Source organism: Gadus morhua, chromosome 1, assembly GCF_902167405.1.
Source record: "Gadus morhua chromosome 1, gadMor3.0, whole genome shotgun sequence".
NCBI lineage: Eukaryota > Metazoa > Chordata > Actinopteri > Gadiformes > Gadidae > Gadus > Gadus morhua.
Genome location: NC_044048.1, coordinates 10,464,118 through 10,486,431, shown reverse-complemented (window position 1 = coordinate 10,486,431; position 22,314 = coordinate 10,464,118). Strand labels below are relative to the sequence as shown.

At 44.8% G+C, this 22,314-nt stretch overlaps 4 protein-coding genes across 7 annotated transcripts; 1 reads left to right on the top strand and 3 right to left on the bottom strand.

The window, feature by feature from the left end:
- The first annotated feature begins 375 nt into the window (after positions 1 to 375).
- On the top strand, positions 376 to 2,095 carry fkbp1aa (FKBP prolyl isomerase 1Aa). Its single transcript, XM_030365332.1, has 5 exons — positions 376 to 519; positions 619 to 666; positions 1,154 to 1,266; positions 1,350 to 1,510; positions 1,728 to 2,095. Exons 1-4 carry the CDS (start codon positions 483 to 485, stop codon positions 1,476 to 1,478), a joined length of 327 nt encoding a protein of 108 aa, XP_030221192.1. The 5' UTR covers positions 376 to 482; the 3' UTR covers positions 1,479 to 1,510; positions 1,728 to 2,095.
- A 283-nt stretch (positions 2,096 to 2,378) lies between these two features.
- Positions 2,379 to 7,572, bottom strand: snpha (syntaphilin a). Of its 2 annotated transcripts, none has more exons than XM_030365125.1 (5): positions 7,497 to 7,572; positions 5,692 to 5,781; positions 5,433 to 5,552; positions 4,946 to 5,095; positions 2,379 to 4,832 (listed from the first exon to the last, which is right to left on the bottom strand). In XM_030365125.1, exons 2-5 carry the CDS (start codon positions 5,733 to 5,735, stop codon positions 3,542 to 3,544), a joined length of 1,605 nt encoding a protein of 534 aa, XP_030220985.1. In that variant the 5' UTR covers positions 5,736 to 5,781; positions 7,497 to 7,572; the 3' UTR covers positions 2,379 to 3,541. The 2 variants fall into 2 exon arrangements, with proteins under 2 accessions (XP_030220985.1, XP_030220976.1); XM_030365116.1 differs by having other exon boundaries at positions 5,692 to 5,792; positions 7,497 to 7,564.
- A 291-nt stretch (positions 7,573 to 7,863) lies between these two features.
- On the bottom strand, positions 7,864 to 12,903 carry rad21l1 (RAD21 cohesin complex component like 1). The gene is made up of 14 exons (XM_030365103.1): positions 12,813 to 12,903; positions 12,393 to 12,575; positions 12,181 to 12,310; positions 11,801 to 11,900; positions 11,602 to 11,705; positions 11,384 to 11,476; positions 10,912 to 11,019; positions 10,717 to 10,824; positions 10,310 to 10,545; positions 10,031 to 10,118; positions 9,138 to 9,280; positions 8,903 to 9,019; positions 8,668 to 8,739; positions 7,864 to 8,484 (listed from the first exon to the last, which is right to left on the bottom strand). The coding sequence occupies exons 2-14, from the start codon at positions 12,537 to 12,539 to the stop codon at positions 8,305 to 8,307; spliced, it is 1,626 nt and encodes a 541-aa protein (XP_030220963.1). The 5' UTR covers positions 12,540 to 12,575; positions 12,813 to 12,903; the 3' UTR covers positions 7,864 to 8,304.
- A 1,007-nt stretch (positions 12,904 to 13,910) lies between these two features.
- opn7d (opsin 7, group member d) lies at positions 13,911 to 21,636 on the bottom strand. Of its 3 annotated transcripts, XM_030365200.1 has the most exons (7): positions 21,438 to 21,636; positions 19,689 to 19,753; positions 16,525 to 16,615; positions 16,239 to 16,401; positions 16,002 to 16,129; positions 15,527 to 15,864; positions 13,911 to 15,154 (listed from the first exon to the last, which is right to left on the bottom strand). In XM_030365200.1, exons 3-7 carry the CDS (start codon positions 16,613 to 16,615, stop codon positions 14,666 to 14,668), a joined length of 1,209 nt encoding a protein of 402 aa, XP_030221060.1. In that variant the 5' UTR covers positions 19,689 to 19,753; positions 21,438 to 21,636; the 3' UTR covers positions 13,911 to 14,665. The 3 variants fall into 3 exon arrangements, with proteins under 3 accessions (XP_030221060.1, XP_030221069.1, XP_030221049.1); XM_030365209.1 differs by lacking the exons at positions 19,689 to 19,753; positions 21,438 to 21,636 and adding an exon at positions 18,624 to 18,940; XM_030365189.1 differs by lacking the exons at positions 19,689 to 19,753; positions 21,438 to 21,636 and having other exon boundaries at positions 16,525 to 17,415.
- Between the last annotated feature and the right edge of the window lie 678 nt (positions 21,637 to 22,314).

Genomic DNA, 22,314 nt, shown 5'->3' with positions numbered 1-22,314 from the left:
TAATGTGAAGGAATGATTGAATATTCATTGATAGAAATATGGACCAATGATAATGTAATTTCCAAACTATCACAGTCATCTGTACATCATCTTAGGTCGACTGAAGTACCCTCGGTATAGAACTGTTGACCCGTCCACATGATGTAGCCTATGATAAGGTGAATCACAGCAAAACAGCCATCTGCTACAAATAAATACAGAATGAACCACATAGGCCCAGACTGTCCCGTTATTTGAAACGGTCTGTCCGGAATGAGCTCGTTTGTCTCATTTTATTTAGGTGAATCTCTGGTTTGAGAGGATTTCATCTTAAGAATGTGTAGGCCGGTATGTCCTGTTATTTGAACGCTTCTGTCCGGTTATAGTCCTCTTCAATAAACCCCGCCCGCCCTCTCCTCGCCCGCCCGCCCTCTCCTCGCCACCGCCCGCTCCTGGTTTCCGCTCGCTGCAGACCGAGGGAAGGAGAAGGTTGAAGAACGAAAATGGGTGTCGAGATTGAAACCACAAAGCCCGGTGACGGTATTGCATCTGATTTATGTATTTCACGATGTTAAAGAACAATGCTTTTGCTTTTAATTAAAAAGTACGATTTGATGATGGCTATTTTGTGTCTTTCAGGCCAGACATTCCCAAAAAAGGGGCAAACCGCCGTGGTCCACTATGTGGGTGAGTCCGACGGCTGATCGTACAAAGACCTTTGAATGATATTCCACCGTTGATGTTGGCCCACTGAAAATGAATGAGCGATCGTTCGAGTTGTATTATCCGTATGATAAACCGTTCTCTGGTGTTAAACACGTATTTTCTTTCGGACCGCAGGCTGTGTGTTCTCCAAATGCTAGCTCTGTGCTCATCCTGGGCTTACGTTAGACCCAAGATGTTGTGGTAGGGGGGGAAATGCTCTTGCACCGGGCAAATCGCAATGGCGAGTGTTTTATTAATCATTAGTTGTTAGTCGTTCTCCAGCGAAGCCGCTAGTTTCCGCATTGACTCGCAGGCGTTTTCCGAGGCTGCGCTAAGCTAAGTGTGGCTAACTCACGGTTAGCTTGCTAGCTAGCTTTTAGCGAGCTGTCAGATCCGAATGGAAACTCTTAAAATGGCCGAACCCCAACTCAACCACTGAGCACTCGTTTTATTATTATCATCCATACAGGAAAGCTCACCAACGGAACTACCTTCGATTCTTCCCGGAATCGGGACTCGCCTTTCAAGTTCAGGATCGGGTGTGGGGAGGTGATCCGTGGCTGGGACGAGGGAGTAGCCCAGGTTGGTACATCACTCCAGATCTCTATAGGAGTATAAGTATATTACATGGCATACTTACTACTGTTCTAATGTCGTCTTTACAGATGAGCGTCGGCCAGCAGGCTCGTCTGACCTGCACCCCAGACTTCGCCTACGGCAGCAAAGGGCACCCTGGTGTCATCCCACCCAACGCTACTCTCATCTTCGATGTGGAGTTGCTGCGCCTGGATTGATCGCCGTTGTTAATTCCGCTCAAATTTTCAGGGTGAGAATAGCAATAAAAACGTATATTTGATGCTTGTATGCTGTACTGGGCAGGTGATAGGATTTAAACAGCTTTAGACACTGTTGTACACTTTAAATGTGCTTAGTTGAGATAATCGCTAATGCTAATTTCTTTCTAATGATCTTAGGTATTGGATTAAGTGTAATCCTCTTCTGTGCGTTGTATCCCATTTGAAATCCACTGTCTTGCCTTTCAGGTTGATTCCTATCGCGGGACATGGAGGAAATGGTTAACATGATCCCGGCATAGGACTTTTGTCTAAAACATCACTGTCATATCCCTTTATTAGTTTGACGTTATAGGTCACTCCCCCCTCCCTCCCCTCACTTTGCTAACGTAATAAGTCATAGGCCATACATTTAATGTCATATTCAGCTATGTGTTTTTTTTTTTTTTATGTACTCAAATTAGCAGTATATCTGCCTTCAGGACCAATTTTGAAGTGTCATGAAAAAAATCAAATTGTTTTCATTGCTTTGGCTCTATTCGCCTTCCACTAATGGCCATGAATTTTCTTGAATATTACAATAAATGTGTGATTCACATGATGACATTGCCATCAAACCCAGTTGTGATGTGTTTTGTTACGGTCGAGAGCTGAGCTTGCATGTCTATCCTATTATGTCTAGCTGGCCTCTATTTATCCTAGAGATGCTTGGCCTCTAATGTCGTTTTTAGGTGGAGAAGGTAGGAAAAACTGCTTGTGCAACTGTTGGGTGTTGCATAATGCGGTGGGTTGGGGATTTTTATCCTTTTGTTGTTGTAAGTTAGGGAGCTGCTTCCCAAGATGGCACTATTTCCCCCCCCCCCCTTCTACATTGCACCACACTTGCATTACGATCCAGGCATGTTTTTATTTACAAAGGATTCCCGGGTGCTTATGTTGGTTGAGACATGTACATCTGAAATGCAGTAACATGAATGCCTTGTCTGTAAGGAATTTAAAAAAAAACTACAACCTCAATCCAATAACGAGGACCATAGCAGAATGTGGGAGCATACTGTATTCCTATAATGGAGTCCTGTTTTAATATACAGCAAAGGGCCGTGGCCAAGCAAATTACAAGATAAGAAGTGTTATTGCTTTATGATGCAAATAACATGAATGGAATGTTGTAAGTTCTTCAAACAATTAAGAATATATTGTCATGTCAGTGCAAATGTAATGTCTGCATATAACTGATATTAATGAGCAGGTTCACAGCTACTTTGTTTCATACATCTGATTGGGTAAAGAAATGCTGGTAAAGTGTTTTATATCTGTTTAATTGCGAGCCAATATTTAGCCAGCCCAATATCTTAACTACGTTTTAGTTTTTCCATTATCTTCATTATATTTCTAGCAGCTGTGCAAACCTGTGATTTCAATGAAGCTCATATGAGCATCTTCGTAGATCCGCTGTGAATGTATTTCTTTACCTAAAACAAAACATTGGAGAATGTATTATTTTTGCTGCACTGGAATTACACAAAGTTGTCTCATTCTAACCAATTAGGTAACTGGAGATACGATTTAAATTATATAAAATCAGAACGGCTACTCAAAATGTTGTCTTCACACGGCCAAGTTCCCACGTCACTCAAATGTGCAACACTTCAACCATACCGGTATTAAGTATGTGGTCGTTAGAAAGTATCAAATGTTTAACAAAGAATCTGGTATAATCCTTGCTGATAGCCCTAGAATTAGAAATTGAGACGTAAAATAGAGCATACATTCACAAGATCTTTTAAACAATATGGGAGAACAATGAGAAAGGATTTTGTATCAGCGCGGTGACTTCCCCTCAGCTGAACATTTAGGGGTTACATGCAAAGAGCGGAATATTCCAACTGCAGGCAGAGGCAGGGAATTAAAAAGGCTAGACCACATTAACTGCTCATGGAAATTATAGTCGGACAGTATATGATACCAAACATTCTTTCCAAAGTCTTCATGGCTGTGATTATGATGGTGTCTTGGAATTTGTGTTGGCTGCGTTGTACCGGGCAATACAAGGTGTGGAGATCTCAGATAGGGGTGGCCCCGTTCATGTTGATGGGCCCCGGGCCCCTGGCGGCACCTCGGCAGCGAAGTGAATAAAGGGCCACAGCACAGCAACCCCTCAGCATTGAGCCAATAGGAACTGTGGTCAGTACGTCTCGTGGTGCTCTGCGGCACAGCCAGGCCATGGTCGGCACCACCGGCACAGCCAGAGCCAGAAGGTCCACCAAGAAGTACCGGCTCCAGTGGCACAGCTGAGGGGGGGGCTCCTCTTCGGCCGCTTCCTTGTCGCTTTCCTCTTCCATCTCCAGTATCGTGACCTCCTGTCTCTCTGGGGGCCGGCTGAATACAGGCTGAGGTTGAAACGTGAGGGGCTCCTTCGACATAGTTTTAACGTCCACCGGTTTGTCGGTCGCGCCCGGCCCCACACCGTGGAGATCCACGGGGAGCGAGAAGGGTGAAAACAAGGGGGAAACCTCAACGCCTGTGGAGGAGGAGATGACGCTCAGCTCCTCGCCGCCCCCTTCCTCTGAGAGCCAGGTCATTGTGGGGCTGCAGGCTTGCGAGCGGACCTCTGGCTTCCTCTCTGCGACTTGAACGGGCATCGTCATAGCAACAACGGGGGGGGAGGGGGCGCCCGCAGCGGCCGTAGCCATGGGAACAGTGCCATCCGAGGCGGCAGCAGCAGCAGCCGCCGCCACAGGCGGCCCGTCCCCCTGAGGCAGGTGGAGGAACAAGTGGTGATGGGGGAGGTAGGTGTGTGCGCCGCATCTGCAGCCGCTGCCGCTCAGCGTGTGGCAGGAGTGGGAGACGGGCAGCACGGCCCCGACGCTGCACAGCCGCTCGTAGGTGGCCGAGCAGGACACGGTGGGCGGCGGCCCCGGCGCGTGTCTGCGGGGCGCCTTCTGCTCCGACAGCAGGGCCGCCTCCAGCAGCAGGTGCTTCTGCCCCGCGTGCGGGGGGAAGCCCCCCTCCGCGTCGGGGTGGCCCGGGCCGCGCTCCGGATGCAGGGCCTCGCTGCTCAGCCGGGTGCGGGGGGTGCCGCGGCTCAGCGTGCCGGCCGGGGAGCAGCCGCAGGAGCGGGACCTCCCGCCGTGCCGCGGCCCCTGCAGCCCGGCGGGGGCCTGGGGCCCCGGGGGCTGGTGCTCACGGCCACCGAGGTTGGTCTTCACCGACTCCACCATGTCCTGCAGGTGCAGGATCTCCCTGCGGGCGTCCTTCAGCGCCAGCTGGGCTTCCACGCGGTGGCACTCTTCCTCTATCCAGTCCTCCTGCATCCTGTACAGCTGGCTCCTCAGGTCGTCCAGCTCGCAGTCCCTGAGCGTGCACAACGGACCGGGGAGAGTAAGCAGGTTCACTCATGTGGACGGCAAGCGTTTGGGTTTTAAATGGAAGGCATTTAAAGAACAGCACAGTCCCTGTGTAATCACCTGTTCTGCAGTCGATCGACGTTGTCCCTCAGCCTGGCTCGCAGGTGTCGTATACACACCTCCTTCTGCTGCAGCGGGGTAAGGTACTGCTCAGGAGCGGGGGGCCGGATGCCATGGTTATCACTGCAGGTCGTCTGCTTAGTCTGTCGCCTGAATGGACAGAAACAGTCCTAATGTGAATGAAAACAACACGGTTTGAATGACCATGGTAAGGAATATGGCATAGAATGACGAGGTGTCCATCATCTGAAGCAAATGTCTCACGCCTCGACTTTTTTTTGTGACTGAACGCAACGAAAGCATAGAACCATCAAAGGACACACTACGAATCATCAGAATCAACAAATCAACAGATCACAGCGATAAAAAAGTTGTTTATATTTTGCTTTGGCTTAAACATTCTCAGTCATGAGGGGAGAATGTATTCTCCGGGTCCATAGGGGCCTACTTAGTCGACACAATATACCCTGTTAAAACCACCTTTAACCTGGGTGTGCTGGTGGCTGGGCTGCGCTCCACAGAGCTGACCCGACCAGGGTATGTGTTGGTGTTAGATGCATCGCCGTGGAAATACCGCCCGCCTCCACCACTGGTCGCTGCTGAACGCCTTGTGATGCATATCAGAGAACACATGACTCGCGGGTCACTCAATCACATCAACGTTGCACTGGAAGGTCAAAACCGCAGGCCACACTGCGGTTCAGGCTGTCTGAAAGCAGGGGGGAACACAGAGGATGCCTGCCTACCTGTGCTGGCCTGCCGATGCTTTGCGGCCAGGCGTGAGAGACATGAATGGAGCTCTGGATCCACCCCGCCGCCTTCTCTAGACAGGAGCGCTACAGTCGCCCTCCCAGGTGAAGGGAGGGGAACATGGGGAATGTATCGTCATTTCATCGCAACCCAATGCATGCTTATAAATAAGTATATGAATTTACATTTCAAATACTTCCAGTGGGTCTCTGCAAAATACATAGCAAAGACAATGTACTTTCTTTCAATATGTGAAGGTTTGTCATGTTGTTGTGTGTCTTCGCTGTGGAGGGCTGGCCCACCTGTTGATGGGAGGCTGGCCCACCTGTTGATGATGCCCCTTCCTTAAAGATAATCTGCCCTGCTCTGTTTCTAATGCATATTTTGTTTGTAGATTTACTTTCCATTCCTGGGTTTCATTCCTAGGAACATTAAGCCTCACTACCGATATTAATGAGTATATTTTGGTATGGTTACAAACAGGCCCACGGTCCACCTTTGGATAATGGAAGGCAAGGCAAGGCCACTTTATTTATATAGCACTTTTCATACACGAGGCACTCAAAGTGCTTCACATTGAAACAACATAGTCAATACAATATAATGAAATAATACAATAAAATAGATGAGTGCAATAAGATTTAGCAGAAAGCTAAAGCGTGATGTGGTTTGTCACAATATTGTGATTGACAAAACAATTATCTTTTCTGATATGCAAATCCTCTTCTAATATGCTCTTGGCCTGTTTTGAATCGTTTTGTCAAAATAAACAGGCTTTTATTTGGTCAGAGTCGCACTGCCACTCACTCATGCTGCGGCCGATATTGAGTGCGTGTGTCTTATTGTAAGCCCGAGGCAGGAATGGCCAACATCGAATCATCATCAGCTCCTAAGAAAGCCTCCTTTATCAGCGTCACAAGGGAACAGTGAATTCCTTGTCAATACAGTTGCCTCTCTCTTTTGTTTTAGACCTTGTATTTCTAAGAAATAGCCCTATAGAAATCTTGAGAATTAGGGCTATATTATTCCCTTTCAACCAACAGTGCGGGGTAGGTAGGAATTGCCACCACATAAATGGTGTTAGTCTTGGCTAGCCTGATTAGCCTGAAACGTTAATCACCAAAATACAAATAATGATCAACTACAAGTGATGAATCAAAGATAATGCAACCTGTCTACATGTCGGACCACACAGCCCAAACCAGCCTCGCTGCTCCCGTATCCCTCGTGCAGAGCAACAGGTGAGAAATACGCAGTAGGTGAGTAATACGCAATCATCTTATGTAAGTGTCAGAGTACCCGAATCTAAGGTCGGTGGTGAATACTTCATTTTAAACATTAATCACACATAAAGAACCATAAGGCAAAAGCGCCAATAGCAATGCAAATTGAGGCAGCCCGTCAGGTCATACAAATGACTGTGCGCCTCGCCTTACTTACAACGTTGTTGTGCAGGTCATATCAGTCATTAAAGCTCATTTTTGAGAAACTCTTGCAACTTGTGTTTATAGCAACACACAACACACAAGTGGATATAATCCAACACTTTGAGCCACGAAAGCCGAGCAGATGCATGGATGTGTAACCTCAATTAGCTGACTAAACTATTCTGGAGACGTCCCACATACGTTTAGTCATCAGGACTATCACCCCTCCGCAGCATATGTATTATATATATTTGATAGTTTAAAAAAGCCAACATAATTTAAAGAGAAGATGTAAAGGATACCATTTCGAAAGCTTCAACAGGTACCGCAGTTTTGTCTATAAATACCCCTCCCTTTGTCACTCGTATAATTACCTTTGGATCACCGGTTACATTTGGGGATGTTGCCGATGCCGACCACTGCAACCGCAGCCATGTAGCCCTGATGAAATGAGGTAACTGCGTATACCGCATCTATGCCTCTTAAAGGGACAGCGCACCATTCTTCTGTTACATTTGACTATTGAACTATTGAAGTTTACATAAGGGATTTGCTTCAAGATAAAACGCCCTCCACCTTTGATACGAGGGAAAAATACTGTATTTTCTTATTCCAATAAGAAAAAAATCCATTGACATTCATGATAATATAGAACCGATATAATATAAAACAAAAAAAGCATACTGTTAATAACCAGGACATCTTCTATCTGGAGGGAGGGTAAATAATATACCATATGTAATTTCATCTTATTGTTTAATGCATAAAAAGGTAATGACACTTTATCAACCAATACATGAATAATTTAGGAACTTTTGTCTGTGACAAAAATATGATTTGAATGTATTATAATAATATATTAAGTTAAGAATAACAACAACTCAACATCAGAATGAATTGCATTGTAGAAAAACCTTAGTGAATAGGGTTTTAAGTTTAAAATTCAGGGTCACTTGTATGCCACTAATAGTTCAGGGTAATGTCAGAACAGTTCATAGCATGACCTAGTAATAACCAAAACAAGAACTGCTACTTGCTGTCTCAACATATAAACACGTATGAACATTTCTTAGTGGATGGTACTATTTCCACCAGTTCTACTCGTCCTAGTAAGAGTCCTACTGGTGCTGGTGTTGAGGGATGGACCCCGCCCTGTTCAGCTAGGCTCTGCTCTACACTACACTACAGATGGTTGAACCTGGACCCGGGTGTGGCCATGATGTCCCCATAGGGCGTGGTCTGCTGCAGCTCGACGGCCTGCTCCTTCTGAAGGACCAGGAGGCCGAAGAAGACGGCTGCCACGCGCAAGCGGGTGCCTCCCTCACATATCGCCTGGAGGCTGAACGTATCGGTGCTCTGGGCCTGGAACACACGCACACACAGCAGGGAACTCAATTTAGCATGCTCGTTCCCTAATGCTCTGCTATCATTCTCTCTAAAGCAGGGACTTCTGTTCCTCGTCTCAAATAGAGCAGTTGTATTGTGAACTGTGAAAATAACTGAAAAAAATATGTTTTTATGGGTCGTAGTCGAGCATGTCCTTACTTTGAGTTCATGGAGAAGCTTCAGTACTTGATTGGTCATCTTCTCCTTCTCATCTTGGCTGTCCAGCCTTGACTGTAGACCATAAACAAGAATCTGTTGATTAACCATCAGCGGTCACTCTGACTCCCATCTGAATACTGGCTCTTTTTTTGCATTTTTCTACTATTTTGCAAGTAACCAACCGTTGCTTGGCTGGACTATTCATACATCTTCTACTATGTGGTATTCAAAGCACCTGGGTGTGAACGGCGGTCTCAGAGTCAGATCCGTTGGCCAAGCCTGTCGGGTTGACAAACATCGAGTCCGCTTCTGAGGCAAGTTGTTGGTGGGAGACCTCCCACATGTTGTCCTCCTAAATGAGATGATGAGCAGCCAGGCTTGCCGTCAACGTCGACGTGAACATTTATTCAAGTGAAAGTGACAAAAGGAGAATAATTGTGAATGTGACCCTTCTGTTTTGCGATGCTTACTCCAGCTCTCTCCAAAGAGCCGTCGGTATTGTTAGGAGAACGCTCTTCGATCTCCATCAGGGAGATCATGGACATCTCGGGGTTCACCAACTCCTCTGTGAGCCCTGTGGTTCCTGGGCTGATGATGCCTGTGTTCTCCTGAACTATAGGAAGATGCGAAAGGTTGTGTAAATATTAGGGCTGGGTAAAAATATCGATTCATCAATGCACTGCAATTTATTTGTTCTCGATTCAATATCGATTCAGAATTTATTTGAAATCGATTATTTCCATTAAAAAAGGAAAAAGAAAAAAAGAAGCATACTCAGTCATTGTAACCTAGAAGCGAGTATGCCTAAATGTACATGCCCTTTTACATTATGATTATTACTTTTATGCTGCAAGTTTAGCTCAGGAACAATACTATACAATGGTGTATTCCCTTTTTGCTAGTTAAAGCACAATGAAATGGTTAGTTATTTTTGAAATGGTTCATTCTAAATAATATTTTGGTATTTTTGTCATCTGCACGTATTATTGAATCGATATCGAAGCAATTAGATCGATATCGAATCAAATCAAGACCTAAAGAATCGTATTGAATTGAATTGTGAGGTACCTGGCAATACCCAGCCCTAGCACATATGTACAACCAGCCGCCTTTCACTGAGGCACACACACATTATTCCTTATCATTTATTTTAAATCCCTTTCTATACTTTAGTGTGACATTGGCAACAGATTCATATATTAACTGTTCACAAAATGTACATATCACCAAACTAACAATGATAATGTTTCTCGAAGAAAAAGTACTATAGTAATTTCCGCTACAAATTGGCATAAAAAAGAAACTTTTGCTTGCTGAACTTGAAAGTGTCTGTTGGCAGGGCTGAGAGCCAAGAGGTTCCTACCCTCCAGCGGGTCCTTGCGCATCAGCTCAGGGTCACTTTCCTCAGCGGCGCCATCATCTCCCAACCCAGAAACACTTTGGCTAAAAAGCTACAAGGGTATAACAACAATAATATAAACAAGCTATGAAGCAAAGCAATTATAATGGATTCTAATTGGAGTTGACGTGTGTGTCAATCCAACACACATAAAACACACACAAAATCGATGCAAGACAATCTATCATTTGTGTGCATATAATACCTATGTTATAACTTTAGGATTTAACTCGATCCGTTCACCTGCTGAAGTTGTGAACTAACAACGGTGGAAGAGAACCGTCCAAACAGAGTGCGGCCCCTTCCACTCTCCTTCCAACGCATGAGCTGGACGGTGGGCGGGGCCATGTCCGGGGCGCTCCGCAGGTCGGAGGCATCTGCAAGCTGCTCTCTGATGTCCTTGTTGCTCAACCCCTTGTTCTGGTCCACCACCAGCCTCCTCTTCCTCTTCCTCTTGCCCCTCCTCCTCCCCGTAGTGGCTGTGGAGAACAACCTACCATCATGTATGGATCTCTAAGAGCCAAACGTGAATGCCTTAAACATCTGGCCAGAGATGCTAACCCGCCTGCCACGTGATGTGGTGAATTGGTGAAACGTGGTTTAGACGGCGCGACTAAAATGACAACAATATAGGAGCTGTTGGGGCCTACGTGTGACGGCCACAGGATCCAGAGCAAAGCCTTCCTCCTCATTGACCAGCAGGGTGGTCTCGCTGACCCCGTGGTCCTCTGCCTCAATGGGAACACTTGAAGCATCATCTGGGAAAAGGATTGAAGGAAAAACATTGAATTGCACGTTTTGAAATGTAAAGAATTGTATATAGAATAAGTTATAATGCCCTCTACCGATTGGTTGAATATTCAGGAGAGCCGTTTCTGGTGTTTCCTTCTGAAGGACCGCTGTGATGAAGTCCATGGATTCTTCTGTGTCCCCCTTCAAGTTTGCCAAGAAGTCTACAGGGTTAAAAAAATAAGAATCTGACCAATGGATAACGCAAATCCCACACGAATGGTCATCTTTTCCTTTTTCCTTCCCACAGAAACTTTGAAGTGAAATTGTTGCAGGGAAATTATGCAGATAGCACTTTATTCACAAAGCACATATGAATCAGTACTCTGTTTCATTAGAAAATAGCTGAGCATGACTGTCCCCCTTTGATTAATTAATTTTCCAGGATAACTGACAGAATGTGGTCAGTTTGTGTTAGGACTAGGTAATTATAAAGGCAGCCTGAATGACACATGACTGCAAACAACTCCATGAGCTCAAAATAATGGTGTGAAGATGATGCACAGAACATAATTATGGATAGATTACCAAGAAGATCATATCCTTTGTTCTCGTCGCCAAAGGAGTCCCCATGATGGCGCATATCCAGTAAGCCCTGCATGTGGCACTGAGACTCATCCCCTACACATCAATGCCAAAAGGATCCAGTCAAATGTTCTACAAATGTATGTTATTGCAAAGATATCAATCACAACAGGAGACGTAGAATAGTCAAGGGCAGGTACTAGGGTAACACAATATCCTACCAAAGTCCATTAGGTTGCGGAAGTCCCTCCCAAAGTCCTCTTTCAGTGTAATTTCCTCCGACCGCGATTGGTTAAGGGAAAAGTTGTCTGCAACACTTAATGCACTGTTTTCAGGCACAAAAGACAGCAGGGGGAAAACAGTTATATTACCTGCATAACTACAGCCTAGCATTATCTATTGATGGAAGCATTGCAATACTTTGGGTGAGGCAGCTGAGCGTCGAAGGCAGTAAAATCTTCAATCAAGGTAATTGATTCAATCGCTGCCTCCAGGCCCTCCACAGGCAAATCAGTCTGCCCTGACAGGTTAAGAAAGCAGCATTAATTCTAGATAATAAAGGCCAATTCACATCAACAACTTAAAATTCAAGAATTGTTATTGAATAAAGTGAAATAAAAAATAATAACATAACATAATAATAAGTATATGCAAACAATTTACTTAGGCTATTGCTGATGCAAGTCTGTTACACATGTGGTCTGTTAATGATGGGTTAGGAATGTGTCTTTTAACCCTTAGTTCAGTATTTGTTGATGGTGACAAAAAGATAAAAATAAATAAAAGAAAGCATAACCTACCCGGCCTAAAAGACAACTTTATTTTAACCAGTGCATCGCTGCAGTCTGCAAGGAGATACTTGGTTTTTCTGGAGTAGATGCGCACTACTCCCATTAACAGGTGACCAGACGTGCGCAATCCAATTTTCATCTAACAGTTACAGTAAGACAGACACACGTGAATCAGTGTCATCATCATCGTAAACAAATTTGAATCCACAATTGAGATGTACCTTTTTAGAAATAATTTCATTGATAGTGCTCTCCAGGTTGCAGTCAAAGACGTGAGCCTTGGTGACCTTCCTGTCCCAGTGCGCTGCCAGCCAGACACGTGCTAACGAGTCTCGCTTAGATGAAAACAGTTGCGTGTAGAACATCATCCTGAAACCTTGAGTCGGTGAAGCTACCCTGGGCACCTAGTTAGAGCAGGTTTAATTAGGATAAACAGAGACAGCAAAGACAGCTAGCATTGGTTTATGCTAGTAACCCAATCGTCTAGTTAGCCGCACCTCACTCGGAATGCACGAGCTAGTATCAAGATTCGTTTCGTTATGTGTTTTATAGCGTTATTAATCATCAAAACTTCAAACAACTTCATCTTTTTAAAATGGACAATCCAGCCGTTTCCATTTTGTGTAGATACAACCGCTCACCTGACTTCTCCCAGTGAAGTTATTGAACCTGAAGTAAGTTAGCTTTCGAAAATACCGCCTTGACACTACGTCTCGAGCGAAGCGTCATAAGAAACAACCGCGCACGCACACGCGTTACACTCTCTGTTGTGTCATTTTCTTTCTACGGTTTTTATTACAAATTTGGGATAAGTTGTATAATTAGGTAGTGATGTAAATTCATTGCTTCATGAACCCACTCCAGTGTGCAAGCTCGCTTACCTTGTATCTCTGAATATACGACGTGTTGAACATTTAACACTCTCAGTCATACTTAGCCTGAAACAACGATACCACAGCAGATCAAGATGTAGTTTCATCATTAGTTAATTAGTTAGTATTGGGGGGGGAGACATTTATTTGAACGGCAGCGAAATTAGTAATCAATTAAAAATACAAATATACAAAAACATATATTATATATATGAGGCACACTTTAGCTTTTGTTCTTTTCCTCCCCACTGTCATTGCCCACCTGTGATAGTTCATCTAGAAATATATATATATATTGATATTAATGCAGCATTTACAACGCCCGCAGTCATGGAGGACACAGAGTTCATGTTCTCTACTTATAACACGAGGGGGCAGTATTACCCCGTTTGGATTTAGGCCTGCGCAATTGGTTTGCCCTTCGTTTTAACCTTTGCTTTCTTTTTGACAGAATGTGTAATTGTGATGTATCTTGTTGAACGGTTTTTGTTCAAATAAAATGTATGACAGCATGATCTCTCTCTCTCTCTCTCTCTCTCTCTCTCTCTCTCTCTCTCTCTCTCTCTCTCTCTCTCTCTCTCTCTCTCTCTCTCTCTCTCTCTCTCTCTCTCTCTCTCTCTCTCTCTCTCTCTCTCTCTCTCTCTCTCTCTCTCTCTCTCTCTCTCTCTCTCTCTATATATATATATATATATAAATGCCTGAATCAGTTGTGGGTGTGTCTGGTGAAAGGGATGCAATAGAATACTTGGCCAGACTTCTGAGCAGCCTCAGTGTTTTTTGTCCAGCTGTAACACAATTTGATTTTAAATTAACTTTCCTTTGATAAAAACAGAATGACCACGGGTCACAGCACCAAAAGCTCCTTTAATACAGCGTCTTTATTCAGCTTAGTATCACAAATTGCTTTATTGATGAGCATGGACTCCACTGATTAAATTGACAATTCCATTGTTTAAAACGATGGTGGTGATTAAATGTCCTCATGTCTTCTTTATTATTAGTTTTTGAGGCATCATACATGTACACTATGGAATGGGACATAAGATTGAAACTAATAAAAAGAGCTTTGATGACACACACACATTGACTTTCTTTTGGTTCGACAAAGACATTCTGTAACAATACTAACATTACAATATACTCCGGTAACCCATTGCATTGATGTTGGGTGAATATTTCTCTTTTCACTATTTATTGTTTTCACTTTCCGTGTTATTTTTTCTCATTGCAACAGTAAAGGATGCTGTATAATCTATACGATAATTCGATAGATTTAACAAGATTTATGATCATTGCACAACCTACATTTTATTTTTTATTTTAATAATCAGCCCTGCTCCTGCAACTCATCTCAATGAGATCATCATCCAATAAATGCTTGTACCTCGAAAGACTACAACCATGGAATGTGAAAAGGTCCAAAAGGTACCCCGGCCCCAAGAGTAGGCAGAGTGGTCCCCAAGAATACTGTCGTTTGGATATGTCAAGGTGTTAACATATCACAATGGATACATAACACACAACTCACAGTTCTCTTGGCTGTGTAGGCCCACTGAGGCGTGAGCTGTAAATCTTGCGCAGAGGGTCTTATTATCCTCCAACAGAGAGGATGCTGGGACACACTACAGGAAGTGCGCCTGCAGTCGAGCTGGGAGTCGACACACCGCCACCTCCCCGGGGGAGGAGTGGGTCAGTGTGCTGGCGGTCGGCAGGGGCGAGGCCCGGGCACATGGAGATCCGTCCCCCGAGTAGTCCAGACACGCGCCGTAGCTCTCCGGCTGTCCGTTGGAGAAGCGCGTGGAGACGCTGGCGTCCTTGTGGTCCTGGCACTGCGTGCGGGACCCAAAGCGCTGCCCCTGGTCCGGCTGGGGACTGCCTCGGCAGATCCTCTGCCGGAACGAGGACGTGTCGCTGTATAGACATTTACGAAAGTTGGGTTTGCACAGGAGGTAGACCACGGGGTTGTAGACAGTGGAGATCTTGGCCAGTATGGCCGCCATGGCGAACGCCACGGGGGAAATTGAATCAGCGTCGCCGAACGCGGCCAGCATGGACACCACGGCGTAGGGGGTCCAGGCCCCCAGGAAGCCAATGCAGACCGCCACGGACAACTGGAGGGAGGAGCACGCACACACACGCACACACGCACACAGGCACACACACACGCACACACACACACACACACACACACACACACACACACACAGGTACACACACACCGACACAGGCACACACACACACATACACTCGCACACACACACCGACACAGGCACACACACACACATACAGTCACGCACACACACTCACGCACACACACACACACACATACACACACAGCCCCCCCCCACACACACACAAACACAGATAAAATACATACATAAATAAATACAAATATATACAACAAATAAAAAAGATCAGATGTCAGAAGTGTGACTAAATACAAACAAAGGCGCCCTTATTTTCGAGACACATGACTTCCTGACCTTGACGATGAGCGCGTGCGCATTGCTGGTTCGTGACTGCGGTGGCGACACGTGCTGCTGCACGGCCTGCTGTGACCCGCGCACCGTCAGCAGGATGAAGGCGTAGGAGAGGAAGATGACCACGCAGGGCACGGCGTAGCAGAACAGGAACAGGCACACGATGTAAGACAGGGCGGAGAGGCTGTGGTTGGGCGAGCGCCAGTCGATGCAGCACGCCGTGCCGTAGGGCTCGACCGCGTAGTTGCCCCACTGCGCCAGGGGCCCCACCGCGAACACAGACGCGTAGGACCAGACCCCCCCCACCATGACGCAGGCGTGGGAGGAGGAGAACTTATTGCCTGAGCGATGAGGGGAAAGGGAGCTGTGTTGTGAGTTACATTTTGGAACCAAATCGGTTGATTTGGTTTTACATGGTGACTAGCGCGAAACCCTTAAAGTTAAACATCATCCACTGCGTCAGCCCCCGCCATCTCACCGTGGTTAGGAAAGCAGACTTTCAGACAGCACACCAGGGACAGGGCAGTGAGGTTGGTGAGGCTGCACAGACCAAACAACACGCCACAGAGAGCGTACGCCTGACAGGTGACTTCCCCAAACAGCCACCTGCAGAAGGGGGACACAGGAGGTGAGAAAGGCAACACGTTGTCCTTGTGACCTAATCTCTGCAATACTGTTTGGTTGTAGGATGTAGGAATAAAACCATATCCCCTACCTATGGGAGAAAGCTGACGGTATGGCCAAAGGAAACAAGGAGAGGGTCATCCCAAGGTCACTGATTGATAGATTGACGATAAAAAACTCAGCCGGCTTGAGGGTAAGCCTTTTACGATAGGCGACGAGTAGAAGAACACCGTTGCCCACGAGAGACAATGCACCTGTGGAGGTAGGAGAAAGAGGGAAACATGAGCTGAAGCGGAGAAATAACAGAGCTATGCCTTTTATGGAGGGGTGATTTTAGGTGCTTTTAAGCCAATGATGCCAGATATCGGAGAACTTACAGAACACTGTGTAAAGGGATCCCATGATAACATCGTGTTCTCTAGAAATGGTGGAGGCGAAAACATCAGATGCGTCTGAGGCATTTCCCATCTGGAGAGGAGAGGCAAGAAAGAGGAGGCGAGGTGGTGTTGTGAGCAGACGGTACATGCACAAGTTAACTGGTACTCAGTATTGTATGGAATCAAATATCCAAGCCTTCACAATGGATTTACAGCACTGATTAAACGTATTTAATTATTTATAAATGTATTACGTTATTATTAATCGTAATTATTCGTTTTTAATTAGCGGAAAATAAAAATAGACCACATAAGCCTTATATATTCAAATGAAGATCTTAATCTCCCAATTAATCCTAAATATATTTTTTTACAAAACAGGTAATGTAATAATATTGAGATTGTGAATCAATGATCAGCAAAAAACTGCCATGTACTTCCATGTATGCATATTGTGTGTGATTGTCAATGCACATTTTGTGCACAGGTCTTGGAGCTGAGCGGGGATATTGAAAAATTATGTAGGACATTATGTTAACACAAGAACAATTATAAATAAACTAAGAGTAGTCCTTTGGAGTGCCAAAATAATATATATATTTAAAAAAAAGGAATCATATTATAAATCAGGCATTATTAACAGAAAGACAGGCTTGGCGGAACTGTGGAGCTTTCAGGGGTTTCAACAGATGTTGTCCAGTAATATCTTCCACAGTAATATCCATGACTCTGATTATGTCACGGTCTGAAGATTATCTGAGGGAGAAAGAGAGGGTGGCTGGGTGGTGGGGGGGGGCGACATTTAAGTTCCATAGGACTTAAACCCTGATTGCATCTGCACACGCATATGCACACACTTACACACACAAACCCCCAAAAAAAAGCATGCACGCATGCACAGACTCACACGTATATACACACACACACACAAATACCCACACATTCACACTGAGTGTCATGCGTTCGAATATTTTATCGAGATGCAACAGTCTGGTTTGAAATTAATAGGTCTTAAAATACCACATGGGTTTAGACATTTCTAGAAACCAGAGGAGTCAGGACTTGGCAATGACCAGTATTTGGCTCATTTGATATCTAAATGTCTTCAAACCCACCTGTTAACTTATAGAGATTTAACTTAGAAAAGTAGACAGATAGTAGAACAGGGATCAGAAGATCTGCAACATATTACAAAATCGAGCCTGCCTTAGGAGTAAAGACATATTGAAGCTATTGCTCTGGACTAAAAGCAGAATATAACCGTATCTAAAGCTTAAAGATTACATCAAGTCATGTGTCTTATTATTTAAATTGTAATCTATCTTTCTATCTGGGAAATACGTTAAATCATAATATACCAAAAGAGAAAATTGTACATCTTGTCTGTCAAGAGGGAATTCTCAGTAACCACCCAGCGATAAACACTGAGGGAGTATTTAGGTCACATTTGAATCACTGGGCTGGACACACCGGACACCAACAATGAAGTCATCTTCCCTGCTATACTAGCAAGAGCGACATCCCATAGTGACATGTTCACCGTGTGCCGAGGATCCCTGCATCACTTCAAATGTCAGTGTCGTCATCGATCAGCTTCAAGTGCTCCCATAGACACCCTTGGTATGCCACCATGACAGTAGTTCACCACCCCCGGGCTGGCTTCTGTTCCAGGCCATGCTTGTAATTGACAGGAGGAAATACGGCGGTATTGGGACAAGATACTTTCAACCACTGAAACGTAATTCAGGGATACATGATGTTTCTATCACTGCTGTTAGGGTTTTATTTGGTATTTTTTCCACTGTCATCAGCCCTAACAATCTTTGGCATTACAAAGTAGAATTAAAATCCATGAATGCGTTTGAAGAAAAGGAGAGCTTGGTCGTGGTTCTTCTCCTGTCGTGGGTCTTCCCCTATCGTGGGAGCAGAAGGGCGACCGTCGTCAGCTGCTGCTCTGCGATAGTGAGGGACCCACACATCCCCGTGACGGGACCCAGAGCTCTTCTCTTCCTCCGGGATTAACCACAGGCGCTCCAAAGACAAGGGCAAGCGTACCAGACCTTAAAGCCGAAGAGGAGAAAAAACTTCGGGCAACCAACCTATGATTTATGGCAGGCGTCCAGTCTGCACTAGCCGGAACGACGCGTCTCTTTCCCACAACAGCATCAGCGCGACTGTTGCTGCTGCTCTCGCGACGCTGGCTGTTCAATTCCGCAACAAAATAAAACGGATCAGCACAAAAAAACGAAATTGACTGCAGGCGATGTGGCTGTCGTGCTTGAGCATTCCAGTGTGTTGACATCCAGTGTGTTGTCCTGTCAAAGGTCTAAGAGTCGCTATTAAAGATGTGTCAGGCGAGGAAATTTGATTCAATTGACAGAGCTGTCACCTGTAATCGATAGGTGCAAGGAGGGGGGCTGATAACTGTCAAAAGTACATGTCAAGAGGGATTAGAAATGTAGGAATATCCTTTCATACTTTTCGCTGAATTCGGTTTTCAGAGTAAAAGCTGAAGCTTGATGAATGTATTTCTTTTGCAATCTGATAATTCATAATATAAGAAGATCACAGGCTTTGTATTTTCTTCTTGTTCAATTCCTGGGGGCACTGGGCAGCATTTCTCCTGGTGATGCAATGGTCAGTATTTTGTGCTCATTTTTAAGGAGAGTATTGCAATGCTCATTCGTTTCATGTTCATTATTTCAGTCTTTTACCCTTTTCTTTATTTAAAATAGTGAAATTACTCAAATTACCGTATGCTTCATGCATGATTCTGCCTGCTATTGATTACAGGAGGCTATGTTGTACTCACACTCATAAACCTAATATCCCTCATATACTCAATCTGATGCCAAAACATTATTATTATTGAATAGAATAACAAAGCAATACAGCTTGTACTGCACATGACCTTATTCATTCGCTAAAGTGACCGTAAAGTGCATTGAGCAAAATAACTCACCTTATATTGTTATAGCTCCACTATATATACTTGAATCAGAGGTCAATGAAAAAAAACATTAAACGAGAATTTTCTTTCCTCCTTGAAATACACGAAGAGAATGAAGAAAACCAACAAGGCTGTCCTGAATATATTCCCCTATGAATATATACGTGTATAACTAAATGAATACATAGAGGACCACACAGTCATGCTGTTGAACCTTGAGCCTGGGGGGTCTTCGGTCTCAGAGCCTAGCTCCTCCATGCCCCGGGGAAGGACGGCCTCCTGCAACCACAGAAGGAAAGAGAATCATTTGCCACCGCAGCTTTCATGTCATCATCGCTCCATCTCATCCATAGCCCCCCCTCTCCCCCCTCGCTCCCGTGCCACAGACCTGTTACATAACCCTGGTGCTATTCAGCTTCGGTTCAGCACTCTTACGCACCGAGGGTGAAACTCTTTGATTTAGTCGATGATGAAACATTGTTTGACAAATGGACAGGATGGACAACAGACATGCAGGCATCAATCATTTCAGCAGATATCAATTATTTTATCAGACATCAGTCATTTCATCGGGCCGAAATCAATGATTTGGGGTGCTTATTACAGGCCTGCAACAGCCACAGATACTTATTTTTTAATTTTTCTGGTCAGAGCATTTCATCAAGTATGACTGAATATGAATATGAAATATATATTGCCTATACCTTAGAGAGTAAGAGTTTTTCTTTTCTGTGTATCATGAAAAGGTCATTGTACTTCTGTTCACCCTCCCCAGATCCTCCATAGATGGAAACTGATTAATAAACTTAATAATAATTCAACTTAACCAAACAGAAAGGAAGACCTTGACCTGACCTGACTCAAAACAAAGAAGATGGTGGTGTCAACATGGCCGCTACAGCTGTCAACGGCACCTCAAGCAGCCTCGCGATGACAGCATTTAGATTACACCGCCCCTTTAATTGTATTGTATACATTGACTACACCGCATGGAAAGATGTTTTAAACAATAGCCTGAATCTATTTATCTGTCCTTGCGATGATGCATTAAAAAATAGTACAATATCGTTAATCAAAGACGCATGCATGTTTTGGGTCCTCTGTTGTAATTCAAGCAGATCTACCTCACTTTATTTGGCACAGTGTGAGAAAGACCGACGAGAGAGAGAGAGAAAACGAGATAGAGAGAGAGAGAGAGAAAAATAGAGAGAGCAAGAGAGAAAGAGAGCGAGACAGAGGGATAAAACAAGAGAATGAGAGAAAGGAGAAAGAAAAAGCGAGAGAGAGTGAGAGAGAGCGAGAGGCAGAGAGAGAGAGAGAGAGAGAGCGAGAGGCAGAGAGAGAGAGAGAGAGAGAGAGAGAGAGAGAGAGAGAGAGAGAGAGAGAGAGAGTGCACAGATTACATTCTTGCCATTGCACTACACTGCATGAACTACATTTTAAAATTGTGTTTGTGTGTGTGTGTGACGGGGGGTGTGTGTGTCTCTGTGTGTGTGTGTGTATATGTATGAATGTGAGTGTGTGTACGAATATTTCATATTCAACTAAACTTATGTTAACATAAATACATTGAACTGTTTTTCTCTAGACCGACACTAGCACTTCAAATCATGTAAATGCTAGGAGTTATGAAGTATTCTGCGTCTATTCATTGCTTATTCTAATCACTCACAACTACTCATATTTTTCTTTAAACAAGCCAATAGCAAGGTGTGCATAAGAAAATATAGCTTGTTTATGATAATAAAAGTCCCCTCTGTCTAGCCTTCCCCCCTCTATTGATAGTCTAGTTGCTACACAATAAGAGACCATATGGACATAAAAACACCAGAATTCCTGATAAAAGAGCAGAAATACGCCTGATTTCAAATATGGGCTTCGGTTTTCCCCTGCGTTGTCTTATACGATCACTAATCTCTCATTTCCATGACAGCGCGAGGAGTAACAGCCGTGGCGTTCTCACCTTCCTGGCGCGAGCATATCCTCAGGTAGACTCCTGGGGGCCTGCAGACCTACAGACAGGCACGCTCTCTCCTGGGGGAGTGAGGGAACCGCGAAGCTGGACGAAGCTGGACTGTGACTGAGGGCTAAAACTGCAGAGTGCAGAAACTGCTGCTGTTCAGCGGACGCAGGCTCACACTACCCTCCTCTCTCTCTCTCTCTCTCTCTCTCTCTCTCTCTCTCTCTCTCTCTCTCTCTCTCTCTCTCTCTCTCTCTCTCTCTCTCTCTCTCTCTCTCTCTCTCCCTTTCTCTCTCTCTCTCCATCTCTCTCTCTCCCCCTCTCTTGCTCTTGCTGTGTCTCCCACTCTCTCTAGGTGGACCCACTGTCTCTCTGAGCCACAGCGGTAAGTGCTGATCAACTGGAGACGGACATACACTGGATTCAAACAGATGATGTGGAGAGGCCAGTCCAGACCAAACTAGAGGGAGAGAGGGAGACAGTGGGAGAGAGAGAGAGAGGGAGAGAGAGAGAATGAGAGAGAGAGAGAGAGAGAGAGAGAGAGAGAGAGAGAGAGAGAGAGAGAGAGAGAGAGAGAGAGAGAGAGAGAGAGAGAGAGAGAGAGAGAGAGACAGAGAGAGAGAGAGACAGAGAGAGAGAGACAGAGAGAGAGAGAGAGAGTAAAACAGGAGTCAACATAATAGTGACAAGCTGTGAGTGAGGCTGAAGGTTTGGCTCCTCCAGGCTGCATCAGTCTCCCTCTAAAGCTCTGTCCAGCTGTAGGAGGGGATAAGAGGAGACAATCCTCCCATGTCACAGCTCTCTGCATGGATTCCATTATTTCTGCTCCTTGAATTAGAATTGTATGCTTGGATGTACGATTGTTTCTTTCCCCATCACA

Excerpts from the sequence above, each read along its gene's own strand:
- fkbp1aa (XM_030365332.1), top strand. The coding sequence starts at position 483 with ATGGGTGTCGAGATTGAAACCACAAAGCCCGGTGACG. Across the intron at positions 520-618 it reads AACCACAAAGCCCGGTGACG|GCCAGACATTCCCAAAAAAG; the intron begins GTATTGCATCTG and ends TGTGTCTTTCAG. Across the intron at positions 1,267-1,349 it reads GGGACGAGGGAGTAGCCCAG|ATGAGCGTCGGCCAGCAGGC; the intron begins GTTGGTACATCA and ends TCGTCTTTACAG.
- snpha (XM_030365125.1), bottom strand. The coding sequence starts at position 5,735 with ATGTCTCTCACGCCTGGCCGCAAAGCATCGGCAGGCCAGCACAG. Across the intron at positions 5,553-5,691 it reads GCATCGGCAGGCCAGCACAG|GCGTTCAGCAGCGACCAGTG; the intron begins GTAGGCAGGCAT and ends ATGCATCACAAG. Across the intron at positions 5,096-5,432 it reads CCAGCCACCAGCACACCCAG|GCGACAGACTAAGCAGACGA; the intron begins GTTAAAGGTGGT and ends CTGTCCATTCAG.
- rad21l1 (XM_030365103.1), bottom strand. The coding sequence starts at position 12,539 with ATGATGTTCTACACGCAACTGTTTTCATCTAAGCGAGACTCGTTAGCA. Across the intron at positions 10,119-10,309 it reads TTAGTTCACAACTTCAGCAG|CTTTTTAGCCAAAGTGTTTC; the intron begins GTGAACGGATCG and ends ATACCCTTGTAG. Across the intron at positions 8,485-8,667 it reads AGCTTCTCCATGAACTCAAA|GCCCAGAGCACCGATACGTT; the intron begins GTAAGGACATGC and ends CGTGTGTTCCAG.
- opn7d (XM_030365189.1), bottom strand. The coding sequence starts at position 16,672 with ATGTACCGTCTGCTCACAACACCACCTCGCCTCCTCTTTCTTGCCTCT. Across the intron at positions 16,402-16,524 it reads ATCCCTTTACACAGTGTTCT|GTGCATTGTCTCTCGTGGGC; the intron begins GTAAGTTCTCCG and ends CTACCTCCACAG. Across the intron at positions 16,130-16,238 it reads CCGTCAGCTTTCTCCCATAG|GTGGCTGTTTGGGGAAGTCA; the intron begins GTAGGGGATATG and ends CCCCTTCTGCAG.